This window comes from Eretmochelys imbricata, chromosome 7, assembly GCF_965152235.1.
Source record: "Eretmochelys imbricata isolate rEreImb1 chromosome 7, rEreImb1.hap1, whole genome shotgun sequence".
In the NCBI taxonomy this organism is placed as follows: Eukaryota; Metazoa; Chordata; order Testudines; family Cheloniidae; genus Eretmochelys; species Eretmochelys imbricata.
Window position 1 is genome coordinate 92,421,937 of NC_135578.1, and position 13,714 is coordinate 92,435,650.

The 13,714-nt window shown below is 46.3% G+C and overlaps 1 protein-coding gene across 1 annotated transcript in view; it reads left to right on the forward strand.

Annotated features, from left to right (window-relative positions):
- The first annotated feature begins 9,121 nt into the window (after positions 1-9,121).
- The window catches only part of HECTD2 (HECT domain E3 ubiquitin protein ligase 2), a 73,611-nt gene continuing 69,018 nt past the window's right edge, over positions 9,122-13,714 (forward strand). The window contains exon 1 of the mRNA XM_077821395.1: positions 9,122-9,325. Within this exon, the coding sequence (XP_077677521.1) occupies positions 9,122-9,325 (204 nt within the window). The remainder of the gene's footprint in view (positions 9,326-13,714) is intronic.

A 13,714-nucleotide genomic window follows, 5' to 3' on the forward strand; every position in this document is an offset into this window, starting at 1 on the left:
GCTGCTGCATGACATGGCAGCCATAGTTCCCTTCTGACTCTGAATGATTCCCACCCCCTTGTGCTGCCACCACCTTTACAGGCAGAATCTGCCAGCACTGTATTGAAAAGTGGCTGCATTGCATCAGAGGATCTAGCCCAGAGGTGAGCAAACTATGGCCCACGGGCCACATCCGGCCCGTGGGACTGTCCTGCCCAGCCCTTGAGCTCCCGGCCAGGGAGGCTAGCCCCCAGTCCCTCCCCTCCCCTGTTGGTACACCGCCATGCAGGCAGCATGGCTGGCTCTGTCTGGGCAGCAGGGCTGCGAGCTCCTGCTGCTCTGGGCGGCATGGTAAGTGGGTGGGGGGCAGGGAGCAGGGGTGGTTGGATAAGGGGCAGGGAGTTCCGGGGGGCAGTCAGGGGACAGGGAGCAGTTGGATGGGGTGGAGGTTCTCAGGGTGGGCGGTCAGGGGACGAGGAACGGGGGGGTTGGATAGGGCGTGGGAGTCCCGGGGGGCCTGTCAGGGAAAAGGGAGGATAGGGGTTAGGGGGCAGACAGGGAACAGGGAGTGGGGGAGGTGGATAGGGGGTGGGGTCGCGGGGGGAGCGGTTTGGGGTGGGGGGTCCTTGGAGGGGGCGGTCAGGGGACAAGGAGCAGGGGGGGTTGGATGGGTCGGAGGTTCTGAGGGGGGCAGTCAGGGAGCAGGAAGTGGGAGGGGGCGGATGGGGGCAGGGGCTGTTTGGGGAGGCACAGCCTTCCCTACCCGGCCCTCCATACAGTTTCGCACCCTGATGTGGCCCTTAGGCCAAAAAGTTTGCCCACCCCTGATCTAGTCCAACCAGTGTGTCCTGTGTCATGAAGATGAATTCACATTTTCTCATAGTGTAGCATTGCCAGCAACTATGCAAAGGCTGTGGAATAGTTACTAACACACTTCCAGTTTGTTGGTTAAATGGACTGAAGATGAGAAAGTGCCTGCCAAAAGGCAATATTATGTTCTCATTTGGCAATTAAACATTGTATGTATAATTGGGGTTATGTTTCCCAATGTGCATTACTTTGCATTTATCTACATTGAATTTCATCGACCATTTTGTTGCCAAGTCACCCAGTTTTGTGAGATCCCTTTGTGACACTTTGTCGTCAGTTTTGAACAGAACTATCTTGAGTAATTTTGTTTCCTTTGAAAACTTTTCCCCCTCACTGTTTACCCCTTTTTTTCTAGATCATTTATGAATATGTTGAACAATATTGGTCCCAGTACAGACCCCTGAGGGACACCACTATTTATCTCTCTCCATTCTGAAAACTGACCATTTATTCCTATCTATTGTTTCCTATCTTTTAACCGGTTACTAATCCATTACAATATCTTCCCTCTTATCCCATGACTCCTTACTTTGCTTAAAAGCCTTTGGTGATGGACCTTGTCAAGGCTTTCTGAAAGTCCAAGTATACTATATCCACTGAATCACCCTTGTCCACAAGTTTGTTGACACCCTCAAAGAATTCTAATAGATTGGTGACGCATGATTTCCCATTACAAAAGCAATGTTGATTCTTACCCAACATATTATGTCCTCTGTGAGTCTGATAATTCTGTTCTTTACTATAGTTTCAACAAGTTTGCCTGGTACTTTACGTAGGCTTACTGGCTTGTAAATGCCAGGGTCACCTCTGAACTCTTTTTTAAAAATCGGCATTACGTTCGCTATCCTTCAGTCACCTTCTACAGAAGCTGATTTAAACGATAGATTACGTGCCAGTTAGTAGTGCTGCAATTTCATATTTAAATTCCTTAAGAATTCTTGGATGAATACCATCTGGTCCTGATGACTTATTACTGTTTATCAATTTGTTCTATAACCTCCTCTATTGACGCCTCAATCTCGAAAAATTCCTCAGATATGTCACTTAAAAAGAATGGTTCAGGTGTGGAAACCTCCCTCTGCCGTGAAGACAGAGGCAAAGAATTCATTTAGTTTCTCCACAACAGCCTTGCCTTCCTTGATTGCTCCTTTAGCACCTCAGTTGTCCAGTGGCCCCACTGATTGTTTGGCAGACTTCCTGCTTCTGATGTACTTAAACATTTTATTTTTGCTGTTAGTTTTTGTGTCCTTTGCTAATTGCTCTTCAAATTCTTTTTTGGCCTGTCTAATTATATTTTACACTTTATTTGCCAGAGTTTATGTTCCTTTCTATTTTTCTCTGTAGGATTTGACTTCCAATTCTTAAAAGATGTCTTTTTGTCTCTAACCTCCTCTTTTACTCTGTTGTTTAGCCATGGTGGCCTTTTTTTGTCCTCTTACTGTTTTGTTTTTTTTTTTATTTGGGATATGCAGGTAGTTTGAGACTCTATTATGGAGTTTTTAAATCGTTTCCATGCAGCTTGCAGGCATTTCACTCTTCTGACTGTTCCTTTTAATTTCTATTTAACTATCCACCTCATTTTTCTGTAGTTCCCTTTTTTGAAGTTAAATGCTACTGTAATGGGTTTCTATAGTAGGTTCCCTCATTACAAGGGTGTTAAATTTAATTACATTATGATTGTTATTACCAAGTGGTTCAGTTATATTGATCTCTTGGACCAGATCCTGTGTGACTCTTAGGACTAAATCAATAATTGCATCTCCCGTTGGGTTTCCAGAACTAGCTGCTCCAAAAATCAGTCATTAATGGTGTCTAGAAATGTTATCTCTCCATCCCATCCTGAGGTGACATGTTACCTAATCAATATGGAGATAGCTGAAATTCCCGCATCATCAATGGATTTTCTGTTTTTGTAGCCTCTCTAATCTCCCTGAGCATTTAATAGTCACCATCACCATCCTGGTCAGGTGGTCGGCAGTATATTCCTACTGCTATATTCTTCTTGTTCAATCCTGGAAATTCCCTTGAGATTTTACTCTATTTGATTGTATGCTTTATTTCACATATAATGCCACTCTCCCACCAGCATGACCAACTGTCATTCCTATATATTTTATACTCTGATAGTACCATTGGTTATCATCGCTTCACCAAGTTTCTGTGATGCCTATTATATCAATATCCTCATTTAATACCAGGTACTCAAGTTCACCAACCTTAGTATTTAGACTTCTTGCATTTGTAAACAAGCACTTATAAAATTTGTCAATATTTTGTTGTCTGGCTTCACGTGATGTAACTGAATCAGACTCTCTTTCATTTGACTGTTTCTCTTCAGTTCCTGTACTTTGTAACTTCTATCATGTCCTCTTTATTAGGATATAGAGTATCCCCTTTAAAAATTCCTTACCTAATGGATGTGTCAGAACCATGTGCTTCACACGTGTCGGCTTTCCCCTTTCTCTTACTTTAAAAACTTCTCTAAGACTTTTTAAATTTTACCTGCCAGTAATCTGGTTCCGTTTTGGTTTAGGTGGCGCCTTCCTCCTTTCCCAAAATGTTCCCCAGTTCCTAATAAACCTAAATCTCTCCTCCAAACACCATTGTCTCCTCCACACAGTGAGACACTGCAGTTCTGCCTGTCTAACTGGCCCTGTGCTTGGAGATAGTTGCATTTCAGAAAATGCTACCATGGATGTCCTGGACTTTAATCTCTTACCTAGCAACCTAAATTTGGCATCCAGAACCTCTCTCCTACCTTTTCCTTTGTCATTGGTTCCTACAGCTTCCATGACCACCATCTCTTCCCCAACAATGCACATAAGCCTTGGTAGACGTTTCAAGAGGTCTGCAATCTTTGCACCCTTCAGGCAATTCACTATGCAGGTCTCCTGGTCATCACAAATCCAACTATCGATATTTCTAATGAACGAAACCCCTTTTACTATTACCATCTCTCTTCCTAACAGCAGTGGTCCCCTCCCTTGGAGAGGTGTCGTCAGTGTGAGAGGATACCAGGAAATCATCTGGAAGGAGGGTCCCAACTATGGGATCATTTCCCTCACTCCAAATTCTCCTTCCCCAAGACTTTCACACTCCTCAACAGCACAGAGGCTGTCATATGGGGGATGGGACTGTGCTGTGTCCTGAAAAGTCTTATCTATGTACTTCTCTGTCTCCCTTAGCTTCTCCAGGTCAGCCACTCTGGTCTCAAGAGCCCAAACTCTTGTCTCAGAGGGCCATGAACTGCCTGGACCGAATGCACACATACACCAACCATACATGCTGCATTCAGTGCAATAAATTGGATAGCCCCCATTCTGCTGCTGGACTTCTGCCTGTCTTATTTTTACTTTTTTGTTTGTTCTTTATGTGTATGTGTGTTTTTCTTTTACATGTGACTGTAAGTTTTGAGAAACAACACTCTAAAGAAAAATTGCAATTCCTGCTAACTATATAATACCGAATAATAACAAGCAGGAGTAAGACTGAGTTTGTATTAGTGGTGTTGTATCAACATTTTTCTTTGAGGTCCCATAAGTTTGTGAAGGATTTAAGATCCTGCTTTTTAAAAAAATAAGTTTCTAACTCTCCCCTGCATTTTGCTCTGGGATTTTATTTTTTATCTATTAGTCTGTGGCTAATGGGTGTCTGGTCTAAATTTGAATTCCTCCTCCGCCTCTTTGGCTGCTGACAGAAGTTACTCTCTGTGTTAATTTTGATATAATAAATGGGCCTAGAGCATCAAACATCTCCCTCTTTTGTCTCCTGTCTCCACAACAGCTGCCAGACTGTTGAGGAGGTTGTCCTACTAGATCCCTTCCCATCAACAAAAAAAGTAACAGAACGCCACTAGCCATCACCTTCAGCCCCCAACTAAAACCTCTCCAGCGCACAATCAAGGATCTACAACCTATACTGAAGGACGATCCCTCACTCTCACAGATCTTGGGAGACAGGCCAGTCCTTGCTTACAGACAGCCCCCCAACCTGAAGCAAATACTCACCAGCAACTACACACCACACAACAAAAACACTACCCCAGGAACCTATCCTTGCAACAAAGCCCGTTGCCAACTCTGTCCACATATCTATTCAGGGGACACCATTACAGGACCTAATCACATCAGCCACACTATCAGAGGCTCCTTTACCTGCACATCTACCAATGTGATATATGCCATCACGTGCCAGCAATGCCCCTGTGCCACGTACATTGGCCAAACCGGACAGTCTCTACGTAAAAGAATAAATGGACACAAATCAGATGTCAAGAAGTAGAAAATTCAAAAACCAGTCAGAGAACACTTCAATCTCCCTGGTCCCTTGATTACAGACCTAAAAGTCACAATATTACAACAAAAAAACTTCAAAAACAGACTTCAATGAGAGAGAGTTGAATTGCAATTAATTTGCATACTGGACACTATTAAATTAGGCTTGAATAAAGACTGGGAGTGGATGGGTCATTACATAAAGTAAAACTATTTCCCCATGCTTATTTCTCCCCCTCCCTCCACCACTGTTACTCACACCTTCTTATCAACTGTTGGAAATGGGCCATCCTGATTATCACTACAAACGGCTTTTTTCTCCTGCTGATAATAACTCACCTTAATTGATCACTCTTGTTATAGTGTGTATGGCAACACCCATTTTTTCATGTTCTCTGTGTGTGTGTGTGTATATCTTCCTACTGTATTTTCCATGCATGCATCCAATGAAGTGGGTTTTAGCTCACAAAAGCTTATGCTCAAATAAATTTGTTAGTCTCTAAGGTGCCGCAAGTCCTCCTCATTCTTCCCAACACTGTGACTGTCTCCAGAACTACAGGGACTGCTACTCTGTCCCTGTCTGCAGGAAGACCTAGCCTCTGTCTGCCTCTGCTGCTGTTCATAGTTTCCCCAACCAGTCGCAAAGTGAACTTGACAGTTTCACAGATACCCTTAATCAATATGAATGAAACTGACCAGTCTCATCAACTTCAAGCTGCTAGAAAACCTATGTGCAACTGTAGCTGTCAGAGAACAGTGCATTGTTCACATTTGGAGTGGAAGCTCTACAACCACAAGGGCTAGAACTTTTCTCCTTAAATGAAAGCTTAAATATGACAGAAATTGATGACTTAGCTCCCTGAAACCCTCCTCCCAATTTTTTAAAAACAACCCTATGGGGCTCTTTATAATAAAACTAGTGCTTTATGTTAGTTTCAGTATAATCAGCCATCTGTCCGACCTCTCTGCACCTGACAGTCCATAGTTCCATTCCAAGTTCCCACCCCAAAACTGAACCTGAGATAGCTGTGTTGATGATGGGCTCTGGGCACCTCTCTATTGAACTGTGGTGAATTTTAGAATGCCACTGAATCTGTGGTGCTCCAAATCCTGGTCTTGTGTTTTCTGGACCATGCAAGAATCAGTGATGTAGTGCAATGGCAGTGTGGGCCTAGAACATAAATAAGCAGGCTCCACGTTAAAACTGAAAAGCATGTGGTGGGGTCACTCTAGGCAGTAGGAGGTTTTAGGCTTCAGAGCCTGGTACAGCTGGTTAACAAGGAAAAGAGGGGGAAAGAATTAGGTACTTTGTTTGAAGTGACACGTGCTCCCAGTTTCCAAACCATCCAATCTTCATTTGACAATATTAAGAACTATGTCCTGGTTTTTAGTTTTTAAAAAAATGCTGTCTATTCTGATGGGAAAAGAGAAGCTGGCAATCATGCAGCAGCTATTTGGTAACACATTTTAGATTGATTGATAAGGAAATATTATTGAGTCACCTGGAAATAAATTAATAGGCTGGGGAGAATGTATGGAAATTGGGGACAAACCTACCCTCCCCACTGTTTATTGTGCTCAGAAAATTAAAATATTGTAGCAAGCTAAAACAGAGTCAATTATGGACACCTCTCTCCCTCCATTCTACCTTATTCATTTACCTAACTGTTTTATACTGCCACCCATCACCACAGTATCTAAGTAGCTTCCATGAAAAATCAATCTCAATAGTGAAGTCTCCAGTGGACTTCCTCATCTGTGGTACTTTCCCCTTTTCAGCATAAAAACTCTGCATGGTTAGGGTTTGTTTAGATTTTATTTATTTCCCCTTTTTTTGGTGGGTTCGTCAGGATTTATTGGGTATAAGAGGGTGCATCCATGTTGTATCACTTTTAAGGTGGACAGGGTTTTTGGAAAAGGAGGAAAGCTTTGCACTATTTCCTGAAGATGGTCATTTAGGGTTGCCAGGTATCCACTTTTTGACCGGAACATCAGGTCAAAAACCGCTGACCAAGCGGTTGAAAGTCAGGTTGGCGGCGCAGGCAGGCTCCCTACCCGTTCCACGTGACTCCTGGGAAGTTGCCAGCATCTCCTTCTGGCTCCTAGGCGGAGGGACGGCCAGGGGGGCTTTGTGAGTTGTGCCCCTGCCGCCAGCTCAGCAGCTCCCACTAGCCAGGAACCATGGCTGAGGGGACAGCGCCTGCAGGGCTCAGAGCCATGTAATCACGCCTCTGCCTAGGAGCCGGAGAGAGACATTGCTGCTTCTCAGGAGGCACCTGAGGTAAGCGTCGCCCTGAGCCCACACCCCCTCCTGTGCTCCAACCCCTGAGCCCCCTCCTGCACCCCAAACCCTGGCACCACCCCAGAGCCCTCACCCCACACACACACACCCAGCCCCTTGCCTGGAGCCCTCTCCTGCACCCCAAACTCATCTCTGGCTGGCCCCACCCTAGAGTCCACACCCCAAGCTGGAGCCTTCACACCTTCCTGCACCTCAACCCCCAGTCTCCTCCTGCACACCAAACCCCTCATCTCCAGCCCCACCCAGAGCCCGCAGCTGGGGCCTTCACCCCTCTCACATCCCAACGCCAGCCTGGTGAAAGTGAGCAAGGGTGAGGGAGAGCGAGCAACAGAGGGAGGGGAGTGGAGTGAGTGGGGATGTTGGCCTCAGAGAAGGGGTGGGGCAAGGGTGTTGGGTTTTCTTCAGATAGAAAGTTGGCAATCCGATGGTTATTGGTGAGGGCTCTGGCTTCACCTGTCTCCCTGGGAAATTCGTTGCCTAGCCCCATGCCGCTGATGGGGCATGCCTTGTCCCCAGCCCTCATACGCTTCAGCGTGGGCTTTGTGAGCTGCAGTCCCCGAAGGGCAGCTATCGCGGTGGTTCGTGGCCGGAAACTGACTGGGGTTTGATCCCCAAATTGCTTTGAAATGCGGGGGAGACTTAACCTCCATCTGGGCAAACGCGGGTGCGACAGAGGAAAGGCTGGTTTGATTATGGGGGCGGAGGAGAAATCCCCTCTCCGGGGAGAACGAGGGATTCCGCGGCCTTGTGAGGAAGGGTAAAGGGAGGGATTCTCTGTCTGCGGGGAGGGGCACACGGCTGGGGAGAGACCGACGAGGCTCCCTTCCGAGTCAGAGCGCTCTGCTGACAGGGTGCTGCTGAGGGAACGCCCCACGGGTGCCTCGGAGAGACCCCTTCGCAGGCCCCGCCCGGGCGGGGGAGGGTGTTGCAGAGTCCCTGGGCGGGCTGTACGCCCATGACGTAAGGTGTTGGTTCCCCCTCTGCCCCGGAGCGCTCGAGCCTGCGGCTGCGCAGAGCAAACGGGCAGTCCCTGCAACGTGACCGGGGCACCGCGGCATTTCTTACGCTGCGGAGTTTCCGTAGCCGTGTCCTCCGCTGCCTCCACGCCGCGCTCGTGTGTCGCCAAGCGCGTTTCTATGAGCAGCCCGTAAACAACATGGCAGCTGTGCCGGCTCCTTGTCCAATTCTTGGGCTGTAGGCGGCTGTGAGGGGCGCGGGCAGCCGCGGCCGCCCGGAGCGCTAAGGGCAGCGGGCAGGGTTCCGAGAGCGGGGAGCGCGACAGGTCTGGGCGCGGGCTTCCAGTGCGGGCGGCAGGGCCGCGCTCCCCGCGCCGAGCCGTGCGGGGGTGTGTGTGTGCCCGCGAGTAGCGCCCGCTGCGGCACCGCGGCTTGTGCCCGCAGTGCGCTGGGCGCTCTGGGCAGGGGTCCTTAGGGGAGCTGGCTGGGGGGGGGGCTTGGAGGTGACTGGTTCTCTTCCCTGGGGTGTTGAGTGGTTTTGGGGAGGCGGTGGGTGTTTGGGGGCGACCCGGTTGGAGTAGGTGATCTAGGGGCTGGTGTCTGTGGGCGCGTGTGGGGAGGCCGTGGGTTGCTGGGGTGATGAGTTTGGGGGTGTGATTGGGGTGTAGGGGCTACTGGGGGGGTTAAGGGGGCGGGGGAGTTGTCGCAGACCCGGTGCGTGTTGGCTGGGCGAAGTAGCGATGTCACTGCAGACCCCGCCGGCTGCCACAGCCGGCTCAGATCTCCCCGCCGTTACCGAGAAAGGGTCCTTTCTGGGTTACAAAATGGGCGAGGACAGTTTTGTTCCCCCGTCAGTGGAGGAGGAGGAAGAGGAAGACGGGGAGAAAGAAAAGGAGAAAGAGAAATTGCCTCCTATCCTGACTGCATCTAATACTGCTGCTGGGGTATGTGGAGAGCAAGTGCCTTTTCCTGTTGCCATAAGGCTCTTGACACAGATGCTTTGTGAATCATTATGAAGGGGATTGCGTGACCTGTCACTTTTCGTTAAAGAGCATAACTCAGATTTAATCAAATTTTTTTAGAAGGGCTTTAAAACCAGAAACCAAAATGATTAATTTTTTAAAGTTTTTTTTTTTAATTTTACTTTATTTTATTCTTAGTAGATAGACATTTTTTCTTTTTTATGTTACTTGCTTTGGGGTGTTTTAAGTTTTTGTTTTTTAGAAAGTGTACCAATAATCAGTGAAGTAGCTGTGAATTTTAAATTTGCATGTGGTTGTTTGTTTTATAGTGACGCTTCCATTTTTTGTTGGACGTGAGTGAGGTCTTTGTAATATACTTATAGTAAATTTACCATCTTGAAAGTAATATAATGCTAATTATTTTCAACCCATTGCATTGTCTGCAGTATTTAAAGAATTTATTTAGAAGATTCTCTTATGTTCTTCAGTCTGCTTAAACAAAGATGACAAAATATTTTTGGTGATAAAATTACTGCTGTATGGGTTAACGTAGACCACTTTATAAATATGTGAAACAAAAATGGCCATATTGGGTGAGAACAATGGTCCATCTAGCCCAGTATCCTGTCGTCTGACAGTGGCCAGTGTCAGATGCTTCAGAACAGGGCAATTTATCAAGTGATTCATCCGCTGTCATCCAGTCTCAGGTTTTGGGGTTGTGTCCCTGACCATATGGGCTAATAACTTCATGGAGGATAGGTTCATCAATGGCTGTCTAATAAAATTGAGGATGAAGAAAGATACTTACATTGAAAAAATTCCATTTCATAAACCTTATTATTTTAGTGAAATCTCCATACTTGTTGGAATTTTAAAGTTTATTTCTGATGAATATATAACATTTCCCACCATGTAACCTTGATTTCCTGGCTATAATCTGCCATTTAACTAGCTCAAGTAACCATGGGGACTATTTTCATAGAATAAAGGAGCAAACAATTTCACTAATCCTCTAGTGTCAGAATTCTGAGGCCTTTTAGTTGAGTAGATTTAAATGATGACTGAATTATTAGAACTCATCATTTTACACAATTTAATTTTTAAATTGAGTGACTGCAATGTTTATGACACTGACAGTCTGCTTTCACTCGCTGGTCTTTAATACTATGTAAACTTCTCTGCACAATTCTGCCAGTGCACCTTGGTTTTTGTGTACAACCAAATTCACGGCCTCTGGTTTATTAAAAAGATTGTCAACTTTGTGAATCACTAATTTGCACAAATATGGACTTGGATAAGATCCCTAGTTTTATTTGTACTTGTGAACTCAAGTCAGAATTAGTAGGAGATAATCAGAGGCACAAATGCCAGTGCTAACTCCTGTTGAAAGTCAGTTGGAGTCAGACACCCAACTGCCACTTGGCCTGAACACATGAAAAGAAAGACAGAGAGCAAGGAGTGTGGCTTAGGTGAGGCCACAGCTTTATTATTTAACTCATCTGGGATCAAATTGTTACAGTGCAAGTCATGATTCCTTAAGTTACTTCTACCTGTTGGAAGGCTGCCATCAGCTCCCCACCCCTCCACAGCTAGTCTCTGCTTGTTGCGAGGATCCCCACCACCTTCCCTTCATATGAAGGTTATGGGGCTGAGGAAAGGGAATTGTCTCCTTGCTCTACCAGATGTTACCTGCCCCAGCCCATTTACCTAGTTTCTTTACATTCATTTCCATTTCATCAAGGAACTGGTCCTCCTCTGGAATGATTACCTGTATTGGATGCCAGCCTTAAGGAGACATCAGCAATTAGCTTGGCTGACTGCCCACACACCTGAAGCTGAGTTCCCAAATAGCTAACAGTTCCTTCCCCAGTGGCCAAGAAGGAGAGCAGATGTACCCCATTACCTGAATAATTCAGGTACCAAATGTATTTTGGGTGGATAATTACCAATCCTCCCAGATCCTATCTAGATGCTTCATATGACTACTGGCTTTGTCAAGCTGTACAGGAAGCTTTTCAGACAAGTCTACAGTCACACCTTGGGCAAATGTTGTGAATCTGTCCTACATCTCTTTGGGCTCCGATTAGTAAATCAATCCGCTAATGAAATCCCAAATTGTTTTCACCCAAGTGTACTAGAATCATTTTAGGTGGCTGTTTCCTCACTGCCGAAGAGTATAAGAGGATCATAAGTTGGTTCCAGAGCATGTCCCTCTTGCCATGCCAACTCAGATTCATCTCTCCACCAAGACCCACCTGTGAACCTCCTGGGCAACTGTGCTTGCTGCTTGCACAGATCCAAACATAGACTCTCATGACCCATTTCCCAGCTCTCTGTAGAGCACTCCGGCATTCATACTAACTCAGCTGCCTCACCACTGATGCTCAGCCGCATACTTCGTGGAGGAACCGGCTACCTGCCTGTGTGCCACACGTGCAATCTTATCTCTAAACATCTAGTCACTAACTCCTGTGACCCAGTCATGGGATCCTGAAGGTTTAGCACACAAACCACTGAATTATCCTCCCAATAGGAACCTCCATACTTTCATATGCATTTGGATGTCACCAAGTATAGGCATAATCTCTTAGGTTCCTATTCCTAAATTGTGCTGTGGATTAGAGCTTGGCAAATAGTTTTTTTTCAGTTTTGCCAACAAACCAAAAAATAAACTAAATTATTGTTTTTGTCCTGAAAATGTTCTGAATTTGTCAGCAGATCATGTGGGTCACCTTCAGAAAAGCACATGTCTAGCCATTCCTCTTATAACCTTTTAGCTTAGTGTTTAGGGCTCTTATGTGGAACGTGGGAGACCCAGGTTTGAATCCCTACTCTGGAGCAGGGACTTGAATTCTGGTCTCCTATGTGAATACCCTAACCCAGGGGTGGGTGCGCATCCGGCCCTTCAGATGTTTTAATCCAGCCCTCGAGCGCCTGCCGGGGAGTGGGGTAGGGGGCTTGCTCTGCGCAGCTCCTGGAAGCAGCGGCATGTCCCTGCTCCGGCTCCTACACGTAGGGGCAGCCAGGGGGCTCCGCATGCTGCCCCTGCCCCAAACACTGCCCCTGCAGCTCCCACTGGCCAGCAGACAGGGCCAATAGGAGCTGCAGGGGCAGCGCCTGTGGATGGGGCAGTGTGCAGAGCCACCTGGCCGCACCTCCGTGTAGGAGCCAGAGCAGGGACATGCCACTGCTTCTGGGAGTTGCTTGACTTAAGCGCCGCCCGGAGCCTTCACCCCTGACCCCCTCCTGCACCCCAATCCCTTGCCCCAGCCCTGATCCCCCTTCCACCCTCAGTCCCACCCTCCTGCACCTGACAGTCCACACTCCTAGCCGGAGCCCTTGTCCCCACACCTGCACCACAACCCCCTGCCCCAGGCCGGGTCCCCCTTCCGCACCCTTAACTAATTTCTGGCCCTACCCCAGAGCCTGCACCCCCAGCTGGAGCCCTCATCCCCTCCCACACCCCAACCCCCAATTTCATGAATATTCATGGCCTACCATACAATTTCCATACCCAGATGTGGTCCTCAGGTCAAAAAGTTTGCCCACCCCTGCCCTAACCCCTATGCCATAGGCCAGTGATATTAAGACCTCACTGGTTCAGGAGCCAAATTAGCAATCAGCATTACCCAAAAGAGCCACAGTAGTGTGAATTCATTGTTTCATTCATTTATTTATTCATATTAAAACAGTATGATGGGACAATATTTGATTTATTGATTAATTCACAGCAAAATGGCTGACCAAGTAATATTATTTTATCAACTACAATTATTTTATCAATTGTTTAATAACTTAGTAAAAGCATCCTGATTGGTTAATAATTAAATCACACAGTGTTTTAATATCATGTGCTGCAGAGAGCCACAGGAGACACATTAAAGAATCACTTGCGGCTCAGGAGCCTCAGTTTTAGTATCATTCCTATGGCTATTGTGCTCTTAATCTCTCCTGTTAAAAGCTGTTTCACTTTATATAAATACGTAACTATTCATTGGGCCAGAAAGCGAATCAGAACAACTTTATAGCTTATTGATTAAGGTGCTCACCTGCGAGATAGATGTGGATTCATCCAAAACGGCATTTACAAAGAATAAACAATTCATCCATAAAAATTTGCCCAGCTCTGCTTTTGATGTAACCAAAGGAAGGAAGGAATGGGATCCTACTTTATCAGGGGGAACATCAATGACATGCGCTTTGACATTGCCATAAACTGACAATCCTTTCCCAAGGTAACTCCTCTGTGAAGAAAGAGTGGCACCTTCATTAATGCTTTGATTGTGCAAATCTCAGCTTCCCCACACTCTTGAAATATTATATTTCACTTTGCCATCCTTTAATTGATTTTTGACACTTTGAAATTTGTTG